Source organism: Pteropus alecto, unplaced genomic scaffold, assembly GCF_000325575.1.
Source record: "Pteropus alecto unplaced genomic scaffold, ASM32557v1 scaffold72, whole genome shotgun sequence".
NCBI classification, from domain to species: Eukaryota; Metazoa; Chordata; class Mammalia; order Chiroptera; family Pteropodidae; genus Pteropus; species Pteropus alecto.
Genome location: NW_006436811.1, coordinates 11,704,405 through 11,729,265, shown reverse-complemented (window position 1 = coordinate 11,729,265; position 24,861 = coordinate 11,704,405). Strand labels below are relative to the sequence as shown.

The 24,861-nt window shown below is 31.7% G+C and overlaps 1 protein-coding gene across 1 annotated transcript in view; it reads left to right on the top strand.

The window, feature by feature from the left end:
• The window catches only part of RBM26 (RNA binding motif protein 26), an 80,454-nt gene that overhangs the window by 45,681 nt on the left and 9,912 nt on the right, over positions 1–24,861 (top strand). Inside the window, exons 14-20 of the mRNA XM_025048190.1 lie at positions 1,032–1,103; positions 8,379–8,573; positions 8,852–8,899; positions 10,304–10,471; positions 11,576–11,680; positions 14,696–14,896; positions 16,331–16,417. Of these exons, the coding sequence (XP_024903958.1) occupies positions 1,032–1,103; positions 8,379–8,573; positions 8,852–8,899; positions 10,304–10,471; positions 11,576–11,680; positions 14,696–14,896; positions 16,331–16,417 (876 nt within the window). The remainder of the gene's footprint in view (positions 1–1,031; positions 1,104–8,378; positions 8,574–8,851; positions 8,900–10,303; positions 10,472–11,575; positions 11,681–14,695; positions 14,897–16,330; positions 16,418–24,861) is intronic.

The following is a 24,861-nucleotide window of genomic DNA, read 5'->3' as shown; positions in this document are numbered from 1 at the left end:
ATTTGAATCTTAAATTCTTCTTTCTAGTTAATACTTATTTATAAGAAAGAGTTCTCTTTCACTTTGTGGAGGAGGTATTTTCCAGCAAAACTGCCTGAAAAGTGAAGTTCAGTACACTAAATCTTATTTTTCCCATCATCTTTCACTTAACTAGAATTCTCTTCAGAGATAATTATGCAGTAGCATGAACTGAAAGCTTTTGGGATGGAAAGGCTTAAATCTCAGATTTTAGCATACTGTTTCAAGTTACTTATGCAGCTTTCTCAGAACCTTGCATCACTTTATTCCTGACTCTTGGATTTTCTTTTCCATATGTCATTCCCTTCCCACTCCCTTCCATACTTGAGTGGCAGTTTCTTATTTCTACACCCTCAGTCTCTGAAAGTTAGCTTTCCTTTGTCTCCAGATACTTCAGCATTTGCTGTGTAAAATAGAGTTCGGATATACCATTCCCCTTAACTAATAGATGCCACCTTATTAAAATAGTCTTCCTAGATAATTCCTGAAAAGTAATATATCAAGATTCTATAAAAACATGCAGAATATAAATTGGTAAATTATTTTTTAAAAATCTCCAATCCTATTATTCCAAATAATCACTAAGTGCAATGTATTTGGCTATACAGTGTATTTTCCTATACTTTAGGAAAGAATGACTTTATTTTTAAGCTCAGGAAGCAGGCACATATTTTACTCAAATCTAATATTTAAAATGTTCAAACTTTCCATTTGTCAACATGGGACTCTTAGGCATTTATAAGTCTGTATCAGTGGAGGGGACTTTAGCAACCACCTGATTCAAACCTCTTACTTTACATCATAGTTTTTCATGGTTGAGTAATGGTGCATACTATTTGTTTTTCCACAAACAGTTTTTCTGTCTCTGTCTTTGTAAAAGGCTCAGGTTTTTGTGATTAACATCAGTATACTTATATAGTCAATATATGTTAGTAGAATCAGAATGTTCAAAATCCCAACAGACTTATATATGTTTGGGGAAACACTGAATATGTCCATTTTAATTTTTTTAGAATGTAACTAAGTTATCTGTGAAGGACAGGTTGGGTTTTGTATCAAAGCCATCTGTTTCAGCAACTGAAAAGGTAAGAATAGCATGATGTGTTTGTCTTGGCTTCATAAATGTTTTCAGGTGGCATCTCAATTTTTTAATTTTTTCATAGTTCCAAACTTTTGCTTCTTAATAGTATCTGTATCTCTTATCTCCTACCTTTTTGCTTTCCATTTGCTGAAAAAGAAAAATATTTGCCTACCTTTATTTACTTTTTTGCATCAGCATTTTAATATTTGCTGCTCACTATATTTTCCATGCGCTTCATTCTTTTTGTTTTTCTTTTTATTTATTATATTTATAGATACTGTACAATTTAATTTGAAAACTTTGGCAGCCTAGTAGAAAGGGCCATGAATTAGGAATTTTACCTGAGTTCGAACTCTGGCTCTTCACTTACTAACTGCATGACATTTGGCAGTACTGTTAGTCTTTCTGAACCTTTTTCCTCATCGGTAAAATAGTGATGGTAATATTGGTCTTGCTCACAGTTTTGTGAGGATTGAACAAAATTATTTATTTAAAAGTATTTCGTAAACTGGAAAAGATGATGTAAATGTAAGTTTCTTATTCATTGCTAACAGCTATTCGTATAGCCTGACAAAACATTTAGTCATTTCTTTTTTTAAATACGAGGGCAAATGCTGATTTTAGACTATTTATGGACCTGCCTTATAGTTCGGCGTAGATGTTTTTTTCTTCTGTTTAGGTATGAGTGAATGCCCTAATCTTTAGTCTTATTTGAGGTACGTGGAATCACAGAATTTTAGAATTAGATAATGTTTCCCATTTCTATACCCTCACTTTAAAGGAAGGTAAGGCCCAAATCATTTTTTGGTTCATCTATACACTATGAGTTACTGAGCTAGGACTGGAATCTATACCTTCTTTTAGTCCATGGCTCTTTGTACTATAAAATATTCATAGGAAATTGACTTTATAGGTAGCAACTAAATATCCCATGAGATAGCTGACTGCCCTCTTCACTGGTTTTTCAGTATATTATTATTTTTTTATTCACTGTGTTAAACTTTGGCAATTCTAGAAATTTGAATATGAACTCCATTCTGTATATCAGATTTTTCCCTCGGGCACTTCAACATTACTTCAGGCATAACATGCCTAAGATTATTTATTATTTCCCACATAAATTAATTTCTCCTAGCTCTCACCTCTGGAAGTGCAGTCTAAAAACCTTTCGAGTCATTTTCTTGTGTTTGCAGTCCACATCTCTTTGTCTACCACCTTCAGGCCCTGGCCTCTGGATGTAGTGTCATAGCTGGCATCTCTCTCCCTTAGTTTACACTGCCACTACACTACTCTCAAACTTATTTTAATGTCAGTTTCTTATAGAAACTTTCATTTCCTCAACTAAATGACTTAGCTTGGTTCATAGCTCAACATTATCTTAATTTTTTTCGTTCTGTTACTTCTGCTTTTGTCCTTCCTTTCTTCCCTAAGAAGTCTTTTTTTCTGCTCATTGTCCTTTGCTATTTCCTGCCTCTTTATTTTTTTTTATTTTTTTTATTTTTTTGGTGGTGACTTTCCAGGATTGCATTTTCCTCTTCCTAACTGAATTCTAGTCATTATTTTAAAGATTGAAAATCTCTCTAACCTCTTCTATGAAACCTTCAAATTTTTCCATGATACTCTTTCTCTAAATTTGTGTTGCTTAGTCTATGTTACTAAGTTTAGCATATTTAAGTATTGACTCTGATTAGGTTTATCCTTGATAATAAGTAAGGAATAAAAACAATATGAGGTCTGTTACACTTAGTGAAGTATTGAACAATTCTGCAGAGGTCTAAAAACCTGATTATGTTTATAGATCTATTTATGTCAAGATTTGGACTCTGAAATTGAAGTGTACTAACTATAGCTTTTATAAAATTTTTCTAGTATGTTTTGCTACCGTTTTCATTATTTTTTTAGCATGTTTTCTGTAGCTTTAGGATAAAAGAGATACAAACTTGGAATTGATAGTATAAGTATACTAATATGGTTATCATGAACTGAATCTGTGAAAAATCACTAATGGCAATAGGTTATTTATAAAAAAAAAAAACCTTGGTAAATACTGTAAAGTATCTTTTAAGGAAAATAGTTACAAGTATGTAACTTTAGTCATCTTCAGTGAACCTGCTTAAAGAATAGCATTTTATTTTTGCTTATTCTTGGTGTTATCTCTTCCCCTAGTCCATAGTGATTTTTGCTGTGGACTCCTTAGAGGTCAGTGATTCAGAGAAGTCTCAGGAAGAATAAAGAATGTTCTCTATCATCAAATATTCAAAAAAAATTTTTTAATTGAAAGCAGGAGCGATTTCAAAGCTAGCATCTACATAGTATCTTCTATCATTGTTAAAGCAAATAAATACACAAATACAGAATTTTATTCCCTTTCTATAAATAACACCGAGTAAACCCTTTCATGATTATGCTAAGATTACATTTCTATGAGAGGGCTAAGAGAGAAGAAACTTACAACTTAATTGATACTGCTAAGTATTAAGATATTGCAATAGCTATTAAATTGGTATTGAGTAGAGTGATTGATTGGTCAAATGATCAATTTGAGTGCCTCTGCTTACTGTAGGGAGATCTGTGAAGAATAAAGGTGACATCTGCATATTCCATCCTGGTTAGTTTTTGTGGAAGAGATGTAGACTGCCCAGATTATCTCCTTAAATCCCTTCTAAATTGTGGGAAGCAAACTGATCGATCACTTGAATACTTAATGTTTTTATATCAGTTTTAGGTATATCAAGCATATGATACAGGATGTTATTGTTCCTTAGCAGTATTTTTTTGCAATCCAAAAATATATCTTGGTTCTTTGCATGATGATATGTTAACATCTATACCATGGAACTTTTAAAAGGAAAATTGTGTGGTATAATTGAAGGAACATTGCACGTCATATACTTACACTGTTGATTTAGCAGCTGACACTCTATGATCCTGAACAAGTTTTACCCTCTCATTTGCCTTAACTATAAAATGCAGTCATTTAAATAACCCTTTGATTTTTAAGTTTGTATTTGTTGTGTAATTTTGCTACTTTAAATATAAAGAGTAGGGAAATTTATGATAATTTTTTATAATTGTTATCGACTAACTTTGATTTTTTAAGTACAGTGCTCTATCAGGATTATTACCTGGATTACTCAGTCAAGATTATTATGAGGATTATTTTTCTTAGAGAGAAATATGATTTATATAAAATTATTTGCTATGCTATATCTTCTGGGAACAAGCTATTGTGGCGAAAATTGATTACTGACTCTACACCTTTTTTTCTTTGACATTAAAATATTTCTTTGCAAGATCTTGAATCCCTTTGTCTCTCTTAAACTACTGAGTATTAGCGAAGGAAATAAAACTGTTAGTCCCTGAAAATATTTTAGAAATTTAACTTTAGTCATGTTGTTCTCCCTAGAATTCTCAATTTGTTAAGTTTTGCTATAGAAAATATATTTGTGTGGTGCCTAAAAGACTATCATAAATGAACATTCAGATTTATTGAAAAGGTGATTATTTACTTAATATAAAAATTGACCATGCAGTAATTATATTAATAACTCCTCAGAAACTTTCTTATTGCATTTAAGCAAGACCTGTTAGAGCTGACTGTGAATGTGACTGTGAAGCATCTTAACTGTTTCTTTTGTATTTGATTCCAATTTGGGCATTGGTTACTTAAAAATGATATTTGGCTGATTTTAATTGAAATAACCTTCTTTCCTAGCAAGTAATTACAAAATACTTTGTTTCCTTCCATTCTTATCCGTGAGAAAAATCTGCTTTTCTGTCTTTATAAGTACAAATAATAATTATGGTTGGCAATATTATATATAGGAAATAAGATAAAGATATGGTAATGGATTATAACTTCTATCTTGTTAAGAAATTGGCTTTTTGTCTTGGAAAGTAAGAAGTATTAACGATGTACATTTTAACAGCAGAGCATATGATAATTTTTACCTCACATTAAGAATTCATCATACCTTTGATGCCAAAGGTATCAAAGAATATACCTGATAAGTATATTACATGATAGGAAAATGATAGCCAATATCTCATAGGCACAGAAATCCTAAACAAAATATTAGCAAAAGTGCAGTGATATGAAAAAGATAATACATCCCGACCAGGTAAGATTTACTCTAGAAATTCAAGGTTGATTTAACATTTGGAAATCAGTTTCACATTAACAGAATAAAGTAAGGGCAGGGGATGAAAAGGAAGAACCTCATATGATTGTCACAGTAGAAAAACATAATATAACGTCATCACATTAAACTTCCTGAAAACGAGACTAGAAAGAAACTTGCTTAATTTGACAAAGTATATGCAAAATAAAAAACCCTGTAGCTAACATATTTAATAGTGGAATGTTGACTTCTTTTCACCTGAGATCAGGAATGAGAATCTCCACTCATCACTTTTTTTCAGTAGTGTAGTAAATTAAGACAAGAAAATGAAATAAATGACATAAAGATTGAAAAGGAAGAAACAAAACTATATTTACTCAGACAACATGATTGTGTATGCAGAAAATCCAAAAGAATTCACAAACAATTGGAATTAATGAATGAATGAAATAACGTCATTGGAAATAAAGTCAACATGTAAAAATACAGCACATAGAGAAAGCTGTTTGGGAAGTAAAGAAGGTGTGGTAGTTTGTAAAGTCCACTGCCTGTGCTTTGTCTGTGTACTTAGGAATTGTAGTATCTTTCCTACTGGGTTCGTCACTTCCCTTTGCTAGTTACATTTTTAGCAGATTTTCTTCTCTTTTATCATGAATAATATATCCTCATCTTTTGAAAATATATTTTTTGCTGTCCAAACTTACTGTCTAAACTCTGGAATCAAATAGATTCATATAGTAATATTTGTAATCATATAGTTCATTCATTGTGTTAAGACATCCTGTTTTCACACTTTCTACCTCTGAAATTAGGCTACATTGTGTAGTCATTGGTGTTTATAGTTATAATTGGCAGCCCTTTTTTTATAGTTGGAGTATATAATCTGATAATGTTTCATAGTGATATTTTAAGCTCAATGAAATATGTTGGCTGATGTTCTATTTTTACTGGAGGAAGTTCCGGGATAAAACAAGGAAATGTGATATTTCTAGGAATAAAAGAGTCTTCTCTTTCTTGTGAGATAACTTTTATTCACTTTGAAAAAGCACTCCTTCGTCTGATACATGATGTCAATATCTTTGGGACACAGAGTGTTTCCTACTTGCCGAAATTGGAGAGAAATGCTCAAATAAATTATATGGATTTCTTTACTTCTGGCTTTCTCACAGCTTTTATGATAAAATAATATGATACAATACTATCATAAAATACTATGATAAAATACTATCAAAAACTTTTATGATAAAATATTTTATGATAAAATTTTTAAACTAGAAAATAGGGTTGTGATATTTATTGTTTCCAACTGATCTGAGTACAGAAGTCTGGTCACAACTTTTCAACGTGTTATGGAACCCTCATGAAAAAAGTTTATGAAACACCCCCATTAAATTCTGTTTTCAGCAGATTATCCTGTATTTCTCCATTTAAAGCTATTGTCTTATCCTTATATAATCATACAATTTGGCATTGTGTGGTGTGTTAAGGTAGCATGGAAGAAATTTTTTTCTCTAGAATTATAGAAAATGGTGTCTGAAGTTAAGACTATAAATTAAATCTATGTTTAATTTTACTCTATTTTACTGAATACACTATTTCCTGCGTGTTAGTGGTTGATATCTGACTATTCGTTTTCTGACTATTGCAGAAAATTATCAGTGAAATTTTGATACATGTCAAGTATCGTAAAAGAACTTTTATTTTTAAACATCAGTTGTGCTATATGGAACCAGTAGAAATACAGTATTCTAGGGTTTTATTTTATTTAGAGGCTAGCCATTCTTGAATACTAAGGATATTGAGTGATGAGTTGTCTGAACTTTGTGATGTTCTCTAATCTAATGATAAACGATTAAAAAGTAGTGTCCAGGTTGTACCTTCTCTGGTACACCCAGATATTTATATTTTTTGGTAGCTAGAAAGTAGGGCTCTTTTCTAATCGATACCCTTCTATTTATGTAGTTTTAAAACATCTTTTTATGTCCTCAGTTCCATTAAAACTAGAAGCTACGTTTCTTCCTCTGGAAAGTTACATTGTTGACATATATGGTTTCATATTTAGTTTTTATAGCGTTCAGAGCTCTCCCTGAAGGTATCCCTAGACTCCATCTAAGAACCAGTAACCTACCACTCCATGGAACCTATAGGTACTTTCTTTTGAAGAATAAAAAATGGCAACCTGTACACTTTTATTTTTTTGACTCTTGTGTGGAAAAGATTGTCCACTCAGATCTGTCATCATTTCAGTTTAATTTAGTGCATAGTGTTTATTGAATATGTATAAAGTGCCCTGGCACTGAAGATATAGCAGCGAACCAAGGAAAAAAATTAGTCTTCCTGGGTTTGTTAAGGACATTAGACATAATCAAGTTGAACTTTCTCATTTTATAGATAAACTGAGGCCCAAAAAGTTACTTGAAATTACCCAGTTACTAACAAGATTTAGGTCCCAGAAGTGCAAAGAGGTGAAAGAGACATGGTTTTTATTTCAAGTAGACGGGGAAAGAGACAAATTAACATATCAGATCATTTTTATTAAATATTTTAATAGCTGTAGAAATAGAATTTCATAGAAGGACCCAAGTAGAAGAAATAAATGATTAGGGCTTTGTAGAGGTCTTAACTGGTTTTGTCGACCTTCAGCTGGACTTCAGGGAATAAGGTCCTTTGAAGCAGAAGGAGCAATGGCTAACAAAGAAAAGGAGAAAGAAAGCAAGTTTATTTCTGAACTGTAAATTGCAAATGATCGTGAGGGACAAACAGTTTCAGATTGAGGAACAGGATCCAGTTTCTTTTTGTGCCATGTCTTATGAACGGGTTTTGCTTTAGTCACTAGGAATACTAACACATATATTCAGCAACTAATATTTTCTCAATGATATAGTAATGACTGTTTTTTCTTGATTTAAAGTTTTTGTATGTTGGATTGCATTTTTTCTATAGGTATATGGTATTAATTTAAAAAATTATCGTTTATTCCTCATTCATATCTTTCTTTAAAAAGCACTAAATGTGATTTAGTTATTATTCATATAACATTAAGTTCAATGTGCTAAGTTTTAACGAAAGCGCTTTAACGTTGAGTTTTATAAAAAAACAGGACTTAGAAAATCATGAATGCTTGATACATTTTTATGAAATTGAATTTGTATTGGTAGGTGTTATCTACATCTACTGGCCTAACAAAAACAGTGTATAATCCAGCTGCTTTGAAGGCTGCACAAAAAACTTTACTTGTTTCCACCTCTGCAGTTGATAATAATGAAGCACAGAAAAAAAAACAGGTAAGTACAGCTGTTATTATACAGAATTTTCATAGAGGAAAGCTTTTTGCATGTATGTGTTTTTTCAGTGCTTAGAATAGAATGATACTGAAAGGAGTATGTTGGCTGCCACTGAACTTTTATTTTCCATAATGTAGCAGTAAATATTTTTTTCTAGGAATAAAAGGTTCTCCTGATCTTTGAAATTTGCATACATATTTAAGTTTTACATAGGAAAACCTGGCATTTAATTTTTGTTGCCAAGCTTCTGCAGTTAACAACCATTTCTGTCTTCTTTTATAATTTTGTTTATTGGAAATATAAATAGTAAATATTCTAATAATATTTTTTATCTTTTTCTAGGAGTAAGAAAAAGGAAACAAGAAATTTTAGAAAAGCACATTGAAACACAGAAGGTAAAATACTAAAGCTAGATTTGACAAAATGTATTTATAAATGTTACAACTTGGAATTTAATCTTACACTATATAGGTAGTCTTAGGAAACATTTACTGTAATCGATGATGGTAAAACTGAAATATTCTCGATGGTAAAGTTTATATCAATTGAGAGCGTATTGGGGATATGAAGAGCATATATTAAATGTTAGGAATTGAAGTAGTTTAAATGGAACTATGGTTATCAAACTTGAAATGAAAGTGAGGAGTCTGTATCTAAGTATGGTGGTACCTAGCAGTTCAACAGATAGTGATATGGAACCTTTGCTCAGTGTTGAAATAGGTACTCTTCTTTAACATGCTTGGAATCCTCTAGTTCTTGTTGTCTAATAACAGCCACATCTGACTTTTGAGTATTTAAAATGTGTCTAGTCCAAGTTGAGATGTGCTATAAGTGTAACATACCAGATTTTAAAGACAGAATGAGGGAAAAAAGTAAAACATCTCAATAATTTCTATTGAAATGTAGCATTTTTAATATTTTGAGCTAAAAAGAATATACATTATTAAATTAACTTTACTTTCTTAGTTTTTTAAAGTGATTATTAGAAAATTAAAACTTATATGGCTTGTAATATTTCTTTTGTACAGTGTTGCTGCAGTTTATGACATTGAATTAGGTTCTTGATCATATCTGAGTAAAGGTTATGACGTTTCAAAATATTGAAAAGACAGGAACTTTTCCATTTTGGTTTAAAATGTATGTCTTTTATAGTTTAAATTTGGATTTATTATGTTTAAAAATGTTTGATAAAGAGAAATTACAATGCTTTATTCCAAAAACTGAAACCATCTTGACTTAAGAGAACCTATAATATTGGGTGGTATCTTCTAGCCCATATTACCTTGTTTATCTTCTTGTTTCCTATCAATGTTGGGGATATTATTCTTAGGCTAGCCAGTTACTGTTCCCAGTGACAAAGAAAGTAATTAAATGTTTCATTTTCCTAATACCTCATTATATGAAGGAAGAACAGAACTTTTCCTCTGATTCATTCTAGGTTACAGACTCCATTTGGAGTGGAGTTACTTAGAGGCAGTAATATCCACAAATGGATTAGAAAATAAAATTATTAATATTTTTTCAAACTGAAAACTTTTCAGGGATTGAATTGAATTTCTTATGTTCTAAGAGACCCAAATAGTAATACGGTAGTTCTTTACAAAATAAACCAAGATTAAGGCTCGAATTGAGACAGTTAGCATCACCAATCTGCTATTCCACAGTCTTAGTGGTTATAAGCCTTGTTATAAATACATAAACTAAAAGTAGTATTTATTTTTATATTTTGTTTGCTGTGTTTTTATTAGTAATAGTAGGAATAAGTATCTCACATTTTTCTCTTTTTAAAAATCTGGCAGATGTTAATTTCAAAACTGGAGAAAAACAAAGCAATGAAGTCTGAAGATAAAGCAGAAATAATGAAAACTTTAGAGGTTTTGACAAAAAATATTACCAAGTTGAAAGATGAGGTCAAAGCTGCTTCTCCTGGACGCTGTCTTCCAAAAAGTATAAAAACCAAGACTCAGGTATTTTAATTTGTGTTATTATTCATATTACTTTGAAAAACATTAAAACACTGCATTGTTTAAGATTCATTTTCCTTTTAGGTTATAGCATTTTCTAAAAATCTGACCATTGTATGCTATCATTCTCTTCTTCCTTCATTAATAAGTAAATAAATACTTGCAAACTACTAATCTTTCAAATCCTGTGAATTACAGTTGGAAAGTCAGTAATTAGGAGAATTTGTTATGGACAATCATGATAAGGTACTTTGAAGATAATAATGTAGGTACTTGAATGCTTGACTGAGGAGTTTGAGATTTATTTTAACTTTATTAAGGAGTTGGTGGTATAAAGTGTTAATGAACAGAGATATAACCTGACAATACAAAACGAATTTATTAGAAGGGGAGAAAATTCAGGTAGATTAATCCATTAGACACAAATAAGTGAGCAAGTTAATTTCAGATGGTAATAAGCGATTAAGAGAAAAAAACAGTATACAATAATTATACTTGGTGTGTGTATATATATAAAATCATGAGTTCATATTGTATTTCTGATCTAATCACCACAGGGTTCTTCCTTTTCTTGTCTTATTCCATATTTTATCTCCCTTTTCCCATAACGACAACTTGGTTCCCACTAAGGTCAGTCAATACAGTACTCATTTGCTCAGTCCTGTAATACATTCCAAATAGTCCCAGAATTGTTATAGCAATACCACTTCCAACAACTAGCTAAAAATAAAAGTTAGAATTTATTTGCATTCTTTATAACTTTACAATGTATCCCACTAAGGGTATAGAGTGAGAACTGTGGTCTAGGATTACTTTTTTTTTTCCCCCTTTTGTGTGGTTATATTATTTGATAAAGTTAGGTGTATTTCAGTCCATAGAAATCTCACTCTGGCATAGAGAAATCAGTGGATATAGGAACAAGTTAGGAAGTCATTGCAGTAGTATAGACCAGAGGTGAGTGATAGCTTGAACTAGATTGGTAGGTAGGACTGGAGATAGAGAAGAAATGTACAGATTAAATGGGAATGTATAAAACTTCTTTGTAAAAAATTTTGTATAAATACAAAGTATTAATTATTATCATCTAAAGTAATTTCTATTTTCTAGATGCAGAAAGAATTACTTGACACAGAGCTGGATTTATATAAGAAGATGCAAGCTGGAGAAGAAGTCACTGAGCTTAGGAGAAAGTATACAGAATTACAGCTGGAAGTATGTTTCATCACAACTATGCAGTGTGCTAAAGAAGAGCAGATGTAGTCGTGGTGGTTAATTTGAAAATATTCCCTTTATTCTCTGGCATACATATTGGGAGTCGATATAAGGAGGTTAACAAATCTCTCAAAGCTAGTAGAGAAAATCTTATTTAATGAGGGGTGGCAGCAGTTCTACCTATACACCTGAGTCCTTCCACTTCTAGTGAATTTTATTCCTTTTCTATTTTTGGTTTGTCCTTCCTCCTTGACCAAAACCTATTATAAGCTTTTCAGGTATTCTTATGGAGCTAGCCTGTGCATAAATAAGCATATTGTATTGAGTTCTATAAGAACCAGACTTCTAGTGATAGAACTGTATTGAAGAACATGTTTCCTTAACTTTTGCCTATAGATGGTGCTGTGGATGTTTATGAAAGAAAAAATAAACTACCTTATAATTTTGTCATGGTTATTTATATAAGAAAAATCAAGTGAAATTGATTCTTATACATGAGAATTTTTAACATTTAACAAAAAGATGTTTAAAAATCAGAATAACATTTTTAAGTACAGAGAAACATTGTCATTAATGTAGTTGGTACTTGTCATTGTTTGATGTCACAATTTTTTATATTTTAGATTATTACTTTTGCTTAACCTTAGAATAATACTTTTTTCCAAATTTGTTAACTACTTGATCATCTTAACATCTTGACCACTTAACATTTAATAGCCACTTTTTTCCAGATTTGTTAACTACTTGATCATCTTAACATCTTGACCACTTAACATTTAATAGCCACTATGCTTGTCTTAGGACTCTTTCTTATCTAACAGTCACAGGAAGCATTCTCTGGAAGCTTGGTACAGTTCATTTGTGTTCTGCCCAAGTAACAGGTTTTGAAAAAAGATATGTTTATGTTAATATAGAAATTCTGTTTTCCCCATTCTGGAGATTTTATGCCCGTGTTGGTGATATTTTAAAAACAATTATCATTAAAAAATTTTTGGCCTATAATTTTAGTAAACAAATAATAGTATTACCAGTATTGTTTTCTAGTCTATGTTTTGGTTCTTTATCATAATATAGCTAAACTCTGAATAACATGTCTTTTTTTTTTTTTAATAATGGCTAAACTTTAGTTTGCAGTTAATGTATACAGAAATGCAGTGTTGCCTAGAGTGTGGTCATTCACCACACACATTCCATTTTTTTGATAACAGATATTAGTGAAAAAAGCTGTGAAGCCAAATAAATTTGGAAAAGATTATATTAAACATGAGTTTTGACTATTAAACATGATTTTTTTAGAGATCTTTAATTTGTGAATCTCCAGAATTACATATTAAATATTTAATACTACTCAAACTTATTTGACCATGGACTCCCTTTTCAGGGAGCATTTTGTTCCTCAGAGTAGACTTTTGTATATGCTGCTCTGTTATTAATCCTTGCCCTTTGAACTTTATTATTTGGATTTTAGATTATTTTAGTTTATGTTAAATATCTTGAGATTTTATACTTGCAGAGATTTGGCAGTGGTGCTTCCTTGATATTTCCACTTGGATGTTTCACATCCTCAGACTCAGTGTGTTCAAAATTGTGCTTATTTTGCCCCTTAACTCCATCTACACAATTACCCAAACCAAAATCCGAGAGCCTTCATCAATTCCTTCCTTTTCTTCAGTATTCATATCCAATTAATTACCAAGTTTTATACATGTTACTCCCAAATATATCTTGAATGCATTACTTTCTCTATGTCCATTGCCACCGCTGTAGACCAAGCTTCTGTTTTCAGTTGCTGGGGTTACTGTAGTAGTCTACTGATTGGTATTGTTTTCTTCTTCCTTCTACTCTGTTCTTAAAACTCTCACCAGAATAACATTTTAAATCCTGATTCAATTACATTACTTCTCCGCCTTAAATGTTTTAATTGATTTTCATGGTTCTTGGAATAAAATTTAAAATCCTTAACGTGGTCCTTAAAGTTATTCATGATCTGGCTCTGCCTATCTCTCCAGCCTCATCTCTTCATCTCATGTGGTCCAGCTACACTGGATTTTATTCATTCTTTGAAGTACCATGTTCCTTTCAGCTTTTGGTTTCCTTGTTCCTGCTGCAAGCACTCCCTTTACCTTTGTGTTGCTTGTTCTTTGTTCCTTCTTTGATTCATTGAACACATATTAAGTATCTATAATCTGCCACCTACTATTATATGTGCTGGGGATTGAGTAGAGAATAAAACGGGGTGGGGGAAAATCCTCACGGAACTAACATTATAGTATTTTATTTATTGCAAATCTTAGTACTTTGTTCACATCTTTAATGTTCTGTTCAAATCTTTAGTTAAAGCATTTCCCCATTTTTTGAGTCACCTCTCATGGATAAAATCAGATAACTTAGTTGTTTAATGTTTCTTTACCCCTCTAGGATTTGAGTTTCATGAGAGTAAGGACTTGCACATAGGAAGTATTCATAAATGAAGGAATGGTATGCTATTCATACAGAGTGATGTGGTGGAATATAAGTTACTATGGACATTAGTTGTATAATGATGTTAACTGTAAGTGATCAGAACAATGAATTTGAGATAACTGTAACTACTGAAGTACAGTAGTTACTGTACTACAGTAGGGAAACAGTTTGAAAATTATAAATAGGAAAATACATTTATTGTGTACATATCTCTGTATGAAAGTGACTTCTGGAGGAACAACGCCATTTGGAAATCAAGAATCGCTGATTTTATTTTTTTGATAGAGTCTGATGTGTTGGAGAGTAAGAATTTAGAAAAAAGCACACAATAATTTTGAAACAGTGCTTAAATTAATGTTTTGTTTTTTTAAATTCATTAACTGCCTACATTTGCTTTTACTTTAAAATATAAAACTCCACCCTAAATTATGAGACTCTTATAGGGCATTATTTGAATATGATGTCAGAGTATATAAAAGTTTGACTCATCTGATAAAGTGTATAACACTTGGCTGTTTGTGATGTTTAACTTACGTGTTTAATTCCTTCTAGGCAGCAAAACGAGGGATTCTTTCATCTGGTCGGGGTAGAGGAATTCATTCAAGAGGTCGAGGTGCAGCTCATGGCCGAGGCAGGGGTCGAGGTCGAGGTCGAGGTGTACCTGGTCATGCTGTTGTGGATCACCGTCCCAGGGCATTGGAGATTTCTGCATTTACGGAGAGTGATAGAGAAGATCTTCTTCCTCATTTTGCGGTACTTTTTCACTGCCCAGTAAACAAATACTGATAACCATTGTTGGGGATAATGGATATATTAAAGGGGAAATTATGAAAATGACATGACAAATTTAAATCCATTAATCTGACCAAAGAATTTCTATGATGATCTTTTGTTATTTAAAAAGCAAGCTGTAGGGAGTTTTTGTTTATTATTTGGAAGAAACATTACAATTCTTACACTTAGTAAGCCTTCAGGTATTGTGAAATGAATGATTTAAACTGTTGTTTTAGAGAAGGAAGTCCTATACTTTCATTTGATATTTACTTTTAAGGAAAAATTTAACACCCTGCAGGGGCCATTCAGAGTTGTTTTTTTATTAAGATGGAGTTTTATTTGGTAATATTCTTGATCTGGCCAGTCTAGAAATGAAACAGCTACTGGTCTCGGTGGATAAAAATTATAATTTAAAATTTATAGAGCTCTTATTTTATGGGAGGTATTATTCCAAGTGCCTTATATAACTCACTATGTTATGAGTTATTTAGATAACTCTTTGAAGTAGGTACCTTTATTATGCCTATTTTAGAGATGAGGAAAATGAAGTGTGAAGAGAGTAACTTATTTAAGTTTACACAGCTTGTAACTGACAGCGAGGATCCGACTGATTCTAGAGGCGATTCTCTTCCTGTGCTCTACAGAATTTTTCTGTATGGAGTGTGTGTGTATTTAATAAGTTCATGTTTATAATTTTATGTTTGGTAAGAAGAAAGGTATTAGTAATGACATACAGAGGACTAGAATTTTATATGATAAAGGTTGCTGTTTATAGAAAAATCCTCCTACACAGGTAAAAAATAAAATCCAACAAACCGAAACAAGCATAATTTAATATGTTTAGCTTGCAAATGTCCTAAAAGAATATGTGATCTAGAGGAGTCTTCACTGAGAGTGAAAGCAGGATCAGTTATTGTTAAACTTTTGAATCGAAAGACCTGGACTCTCATTCCGGTAATTAACTTAATTACTTTGAGAAAAGTGCTTAAGTTCTCTTATTCTCTCCCCCCACCTTCGCTATCTTTACAGAAAGCTCATAAAATATTCTGAGGATTAAATATTCTGTTTTAGAAAGAATTTAGCATATTCTGGAATCAGAAATAAACGAGTATAGAAGATAATAAGAAAGCTCAGTCTTTGACCATTGTTTATTTAAAGAATAAGTCAATTAATAATAAGTTTCCCTAGTTCTAGAAAGTGTACAATAGTAATAGTATTTGGAAGGTCGGACCACCATTTATCTTAGACTATCAGGTACCAAAATGAATTATTGACCATTTTTTTTCTGTTAATCACCATGAATTGTTATGTATTCTGAGTTACATTTATTGATATTTTAATATTTTAAAAACCATCAGATTTTGAATGTTTCAGAATATTTATTTGGAGAAAATACTTGTTTTTAATTTAAAGCAATATGGCGAAATTGAAGATTGTCAGATTGATGACTCTTCACTTCATGCAGTAATTACTTTCAAGACAAGAGCAGAAGCTGAAGCAGTAAGTATTACAAATGATCTAATTTATTGAAGATCTGTATTAAAATGTTATAAAAATATTGCTTTTAAATTTTAATATGTAAATGAATTTTTTAACTTACTAAATAACTGCAGTTGACAGTAGGTAGAACATGTGAAGCAGAATTCATGGCCACAAATAATGTCCTACCTAAAGCAGTTAGGCACAATTCTATATATGACATATTATTAGAGTATGTGGAATATAAAATTGAAAACAACAAATGAACAAGACTAACAAACCAAAACTCATAGACACAACAGTTTAGTGGTTACCAGTGGGAAAGGGGGAAGGGGAGAGGTAGATAAGGGTAAAGAGGGTCAAATTTATGGTGACTAAAGGAGATTTGACTTTGGGTATTGAGCACATAGTACAACATATATATGAAGTATTATTGAATTGTATAGTCGAGACCTATATAATTTTATTAACCAATGTCACCCAATAAATTTAATTAAAAAAATATATATATATATATATTATATATATAGTCAGCAAGTCGAATGTCAAGTTGTATTGTCTTGAGACACTAGGAATTCTCCTTGCTTTCTCTTTCACTAGAGATAGAGCCACCCTGCTTCCCATTATCCTTTTTTCCATATGACCCAGAGCAAGGTCTGTTTTGGCAGACTGAGTAGTGAGGGATAAGGTAGCAGCTGAGATATAATCCTGATGGCTACCCTTAACCATCCTTCATCTCTGCTGCTTCCTAGTGCCAGTTGGCCAAACACTAAAGAAGTGTCCGTAGCTCAGCATACCCCTATAACTAGGCCTCAACAACTTTTGCCTAAGACATGATACATAGCTCTAGCTTTCAGGGTCCTTTTGGTATAGTTGTCTTAAACTATATATCTTGAATTGTCTTTCCAAAGAATGACCAGAAGTATATGCAACCTTGTTTTTCTTCTGGATTTAAAAGATTAAAAAAAAAAAAAAAAGACTGTGATGTGTGGGGGATTCATAGGAGCCCTTTGGGCCCTGTGTTGTTCTTTGTTCAGGATTATAGAGCAATAGTTGTATCATTTTGTCCTTGGAAAAAATGCATTATATGTTCCAAACAGTTAATGTGAATGGAAGAGTTGGAATGTTTTCAGAAGTTTTAAGTTGAATGTGGTCTAAAGTTTTGAAAAACCTAAAAAACGACTTGCCAGCACAGTGGTACTTTGCTGGGGGCTTACAAGTTGCTCTTGGAACATTGTAACCAATAAAAGACTGTGGGTCTGATAAGTCTCAGAAAAGTATTTAGTGAACCCTGGAATAACCTAGTTTCTAGGTGGGGTGGGTAGTGGATAATTTCATAGAAATTTCTTATCCTAGGTTTTTTTTTAAAATGTAGTTTTGAGTCAGCTTTTATTTAAACATCTTTTATGAAAATAAAAAGTAATTTATAATTGATTAGAGTTTAAAACTTTTTTATAAACTTACATGTAAATGTTTTATATTGAAAAAATAGATCTCTGATCCAGTTTTCTCTCAAAGGTATTGTTGAATACAAAAATAAGCTTCCTTTAAATGATGGCTTCAATGATAATTTTCAGTGTAAGGTTAGATAGGTATCTGAGTACCATTTCTTTATGTTCTATCTGTTTTTTAGGAAGTAGTCATTATAAAACAATAGTGTTTTGTACAGATGGTTAAAATACTGTATTACCAAGTTTGTGGATATAGTAACAACTTTAAATACACACACACACACACACACACACACACACACACACACACAACTTTCTGCTTGCTTATGTATGGGCTGCGAGGAAAAGAAAAACCTCTTGCCTTTTAAATAACTTTTGTAAGTTTTGCTCTTGCTAAGGCCTATTGACATGTCTTTTTTCTAGGGTCTTGCTTTTTCCATCTCAAATTATGTTTGTTCATTCGCTTTTATATAAGTATATATAAAAAAAACACTGAATTACATCAAGGTTGAATAAGTGGCAAAAATCACTTAAGTTTTATGAGAGTTACCTTTTCAGGGTAAGTACCATTTTAGTTGAATTTACCAAACAAGATGAAAGGAATACTACTGTTGCTATTCTAAATATTTGGAATTAAGTTATAGAAATTATTAAACCATAAGCATTTCCTTAAGCCAAAAAATTTCTGGAAACATTTTTAACATATTTTAGAACAAAATAGAAAATTAAGTTGAAGCTTGCCTTACCTAGGTAGTATAGGCTAAAGGTTTTTAAACCTCTGGGTTTCAGGGAACATTAAGGTTTAGAAATTTAAAAATTAGTGTGGTTGATACGGGAGTGCGAATTTTTAACTTCGTCAAGGAAGAATGCTTAAAAAGTACAAAAAAGCTTGCATTTACCATCACCATCATTATGTAAAATAAAGGAAATTTTCACACCAATGTCTAGGGCTTTATAAAGTTGAGAAAGGATAGACCTTGCCAAGAAAAGGAAATTATCAACCTTTTGCTAATGTTTATTTCTATTATTTCATTTTTCTTAACCATTGTTCTCAGATGATTGGATAAATGCCTATTTTCTATAATCAATAGATGCATAGTATTTCTAAGTGAAAGTACAGGAATAAGGTAATTGAGACATTCAAATATGACTGAAAAGTGAGAAATTTTCCTCAGGAAAGAGATTGAAGTATTTTAAGGAATAATTATATAAACAACACTTTTAGGTTTCGGTTGACTCTGCTTTATTTTCTTGTTTGTCTATCACCACCTCATTGTACTAAAGTTGGATAAGTACCCAAACAGGACAAAAAATGTAGCCTCTTCCCATGCCTGGTTAGAATGTTGTTTTTCCTACTTTGAATTGTTTACACCTTTGTAAGATAACTAAGATCCAGTTTTAGAATAGGAACAGTTAAGTCCCTATTTGAAGCCCCAAACTCAAAGAGGTATGTAGCTTTTTATATCAAAAGAGAATCCTGTTCTACTGGTACATTTTTGACACCCATGCCTAAACTCTCAATAGTTATGAGGATTCACTGATGCAAAACTTATGAAGTACATAGAACAATGCCTGGGACAAAGTAAACCCTCCTAATGTTAGCTATTATTAATATTGTTGTGGGTTTTTTTTCCAGAATGAGAAATGATTGGAAACTGAATAGAGACAGGAAAGAGTCAATGATTTCAAAGCTCTCATTCTTTAGACCTGAACCTTAGGAATAAAAATTGAGGATAGTGCAACTTAACTCCTAGAACTCGATGGGGCTGACTGAATAAATAGTAAGCTAATAACAAGAACAGTATTTAACTGGATTCAATCAAAATAAATCAAATCATGTACATAGAATTTTTGTGTTTTTACCGATACACTTAATAGTTATTAAATACTGCTTTACGCGATAAGTACTGTGCTACCGGAATCAGTAAATCCAAGCCTGAGGCTTGTGAGAAAGTGGCCATGCAGCTTGAACTCAAAAGTTAGAGATGGAAATTGTGAAATTTTAATTTTAATTTTTTTTTTTTTTTAATTTGTGGTTCTTTAATGAAACTCCTGCCTAAACATTGTATACTGTGGTTATTACAAATATTGATAATCTTGGTTTTAGCCTTCTTTCATAGATTAGTTTTAATCATTATGGTTACTAAAACTGTAAGACACACTAGGATTGCAGCTTTAAATTTTCTGACCTTAGGGCATTTTCCCCATCCTGTTTTTACCCAACACTGGTTCTGCAAGAGCTCAAGGCTTCTCTTGTCAGATAAGTTTGTGAAAGTCTCCACTTTGTATATTCCATTTAGATTCACAATCTGAGTTGAAAAGGCAGAAGGTAAACATTCTTGTTTAATTTTGCTTAACCTAGTTTTTTCCAAATGTCGTTTCCAGAGCCATTTTCTACTTATGATATGGAACCCACCTCATAACTACTTTTCATACGTTTTTTTTCTTCCAACTTGGTCAGATCTTCAGCCATTTTTCCTTCTGTGGTGTGTATGCCTGCTTTCCTCTTTGCTGTAAACGTTGAATTCATCTGTAAGAATAGGCAAAGGGCTATAGAGGAAGCCTATGAATAAAATGCTTCAGCTTTTAAATAGTTTTTGTTTACATTGCATAGCATAGAAATTAGAATTATAAAAAGAACCCCTGTATACTCATCATAGAGCTTCAGCAGTTATCCACTTACAGCCTGTTTTGTCTATGTCTCACCCACTGCAACCCTCCCTCTCCTTGTTTTAGAGCTATTCTCAGTCATCATATCATCTGTAAACATCTCAGTGTGTATGTCTCAATGTTAGGGCCTTAAAAAATTAAACATACTACTATTATTATACCTAAAAGTGATTGAAATTTCCTAAGTATTATCAAATACCCAGTCAGAGTTTATATTTCCCCAATTTTTCTATAAATTTTTTACTCACTTTTTTTAAGGATCCAGAATAAGGTTTGTATCTTGAGATAACTTGATTGTTATTATACAGTCATGAACTCATACATTAAAACATTTCATGGGTATTGATTGATCCATTGTTCTCGGTTATTGATGTTTTGTCCTGTTTTTGGCTAGTGGCTAATATACTAGTTTGTTCCTGAGTCCTTTTGACAGGACCCTAATGGGTTATGATAGTAACTTAGCTTTCTGGTATGAACAGGTGTTCTGGGTTCATCTTATATATTTTCCATTTTAGACCTCGAATTGGCCATTTCTCTAAGGAGCTCTGATTCTTTTCACTGGGCAAAGGCATTTAGAGACCACAATATGAATACTAGGGGTGCTCAGTACTACTGAGTATATTGCAGTCACTAATCCTTTTCGGTGGTCAGAGCTGGGAGTGAAAAAAAACATACACCCATACACACATGTACACATATACATACACGGACATATATTCATATGTATACACATGTATAAAGAAAATAAAAAAATTCAAAGCTACTGATATTTCCCATTTAATTCTGAACTATAGGGTTTTTATACACACGTATATACACATAGAGAGGTAGGTAGATTGAAAAAATAAAATAAGAGCTTGTACTAATACTTGCAAATTAATTCTGGATTATATGTTTTTTTTTACTTAATCTCTGGTCTTCATATCTCTCTGTCTCTTTTTTCCATGCAGAAAACTAAACCATTTTTACTGACACCAACATAATTATGTGCTCTAAATATAAGTGTAAGAATGAAAATATCCCCTTTACCACAAATAGTATAATTGTTGGCAAAAAAGTTTAATATTTTCTGAGTTCTTCTTTTCCTTATGGTATTTACATTAGGTACATACTGTATATACTTATCGCAAAATGAAGATTTGTATGGCTATTGAGACAGTTTTAATGAATGTAAAAATTTTTTAATGAGAAGGAAATTTTAAATGACAATTATCTAGTTTTTCTGATTTATTGTTATGGTTGTAGTTATCTCTGTGTAGTATTAAGAAAATCCCTATTTACCTAGACAAGCAATTATAATTTTTTTAAACAGTTCTTTTTCAGTTTCAGAACATGCTTTAGTAGAGTAGGGATGAGACAGCTACACAAAAATAATTGATTTTGGCAGCACGTTAATTTATTCATAATGTTCATCATGTTAAAAGTTGCTGGTTGACAGTTTGAGTGTTTTTTACTACTTTAAAATATAGTTTTAAATTTTATTTTTAAAATTAATTTATTTTTGGATAGACAGTACATATTCATGATATAAGAACTCCAAAGGTTGTGAAATAAGAAGTAAATCATCTTCTTATCCTTATCCTTAGTTCTCAAGTTCCTGCCCAGAGATTACAAATGTTTTTAGGTGGGTTTTTTGGTTATATTTTTATACTGAGACTTTGAATCTATAAGTAACATCAATAATTCTATCAAGAGCTGCCTTGTTCTGTCATTTTTGCATAGATATTTCATTATAGGGATGTACCAAATGTAATCAACCATGGGTTGTTGATGGACTTTACATTGTTTTTATTCTTTTACCTTATACAGTGAATACTCTTGGTGCATATTTCTCTGTATATATGTGAATATTACTGTGTAGGATATTCTGGATATGTTACTGCTAGGTAAAAGGATATGTGCATTTAAATTTTTGATGGATGGTTCTGAAATTGCCCTCCATACAGGTTGTACCGCATTTGCTTGCCCGCCAAAGATGTTTGAATGCCTTTTTCCTGTGTTCTTGCCTTAATGTATACTGTACATAGTGGTTTTATCAGTTTTCTTATTTAAAAAATCCATAGGTATGTAAATCACAGTGAGATATCAAATAGTTTTATCTTTGTAAAATAGCAACTCATTTTAGTTTTAATTTACTTTTATGAATTCACATTTGTTTAAATGCTGTTTATTTCCATTTTCCTCCATTGTTAATGCTGTTTGCTTTTTATTTTGCTGAGTCGTGTATTCTACTGATTTTTTTCCTGAATGAGCTGTGGGAGCTTTTTATATACTAGAAAATTAGCTCATAAGTTACACACATTTTTATGAATTTTCATTTGTACTGTATTTTGCCATGCAATAATAGTGAATTGTTCAATTAATTTCTTTCTAAGGTTGGAAGGCTTTCACCAATCTGAGATGATAAACATTTACCCTAGCCTTTAATAGTTATTTTTTTCTCCCTTTTTTGTTTTTTAGATTTTAGTTTCACTCTTTTAAAAAATTCGTATGATAGTTATTTGGTATAAGGAGTAAAATAGGGGGCCTACTTGATTTCATTGAGTAAAACTAGTTTTCCAAACTTATGTGAAATACCCTTAGTATATGAAAATTTCTCAAATTTTTGGGGGTGTGTTTTGGACTCTGTTCTCTTCTAGTGATCAGTTTTCATGTGCTTCTTCCTCACTGTTTTAATTAAACTAACTTTATAATATATTTTAATAGTTGTCAGGTCTGTTGTTTGTATTTCCTCTTATGCTCAATTATTATTCTCAGAATCTTCTGGTAGTTTTATATGTTTACTTTTTATATTAACTTTAGAATAAGCTATCTTATATTATTTTGGTTCCAAAAAGATAGAATTACTTATGGGAGAATTAACATCTTTATAACACTAAATCTTCCTCTAGAACATCATGTATTTCAAGTTCTTCATTTTTTTATATCCTTTAAGAGATTTAAAGCTTTTCTTTATATAGATAATATATATTGCTTATTAGTTTTGCCCTGATAATTTACTTTATTGCTATTTTAAATGAAGTCTTTTCTTTCATTATATTCTGTTGATTGTTCATATGTAGAAAACTATTAATCTGTTTTAATTAAATATATAATTACCATTTTACCAAATTATCTTTTTATAGTTTTGTTCTTGGAGTTGGTTTTTTTTTTTTTTTGTATTTATTCAATCATATTGTTAAATCTTGGTTGTTTTGCCTCCAACTTTCACATTTTTGCACTTATGTCTGTTATTTGTTAGTACATTTAGAATAATGTTAAATAACAGTAGTAGTAACAGTATCTTGCTCATGAAATGAATGAAAGTGATGAATGAAATCATTTTTAGTATTTTTATTATATATGATGCTGAGTTTTAAGGTTAAGGTAGAATACATACAAATGATTCCTGTTTTATTAAAAACTAGAGATTTTTTATCTTTGATCAGAAGTGGATTTTATTATGATTTTTGTGTGTTTATAGAAAGATGAGGATTTTTTTCTCCCTTTTTTTACTCTATATTGCTTCCTAATACTGAACTAATCATTCACTTCTGGTATAAATTTCATTGTATTATATTTTTCTTTGATAAATCACCAAAATCTGTTCTTTTTTATAATTTTAATTTTGACTTTCAATTCAGTTTTTCAAAATTAAGATTGCTTTTATGTTTTCTCTCTCCTTTATGTTTCCTAACTCCTTGTCGAAGTTCTCACTGAGATAATCTGTTCTGCCCCTAAGTTCATTGTGTATCCTTACAACCAGTGTTTTGAACTTTGCATCTGGTAGATTGCTTGCCTCCATTTTATTTAGTCCTTTTTCTGGCATTTTGTCTTGTTCTTTTATTTGGGACATGTTTCTTTGTTTCCTCATTTTGACTTCCTCCTTGTGTTAGTTTTTGTGTATTAGGTAGGTCTGCCACATCTCCCAGTTTTGGCAGAGTGGCCTTATGTAGTAGGCGTCCTTGCGGGGCCCAGTGGAGAGGTCTCCCTGTTCACCTGAGCCGAATGCTTCAGTGGTGTCCCACCCAGACTGAGTCCCTGCTGATTTTTACAGCCAGCTGTTGCGAGGACTCCTCTTGCTTTCCACTGGTGCCCCAGGCTGGGGAGCCCAGTGTGGAACTGGGATTGCTCCATCTTCAGTGGGAACCTCTGCAGCTGAGATGTCCCTCCCAATTCTTAACCACCACACATGGTTGTGAGACCAACCCATTTCTCATCTTCACCCCTCCTACTAGTCTGGACGTGGCTTCTTTATATTCTTATTTATGGGAATTCTGTTTGGCTAGTCTTCAGGTGGTTCTCAAGGGTGGTGGTTCTATAATTTAGTTATAAATTCCATGTAGTTTTGGGAGGAGGCAGGCA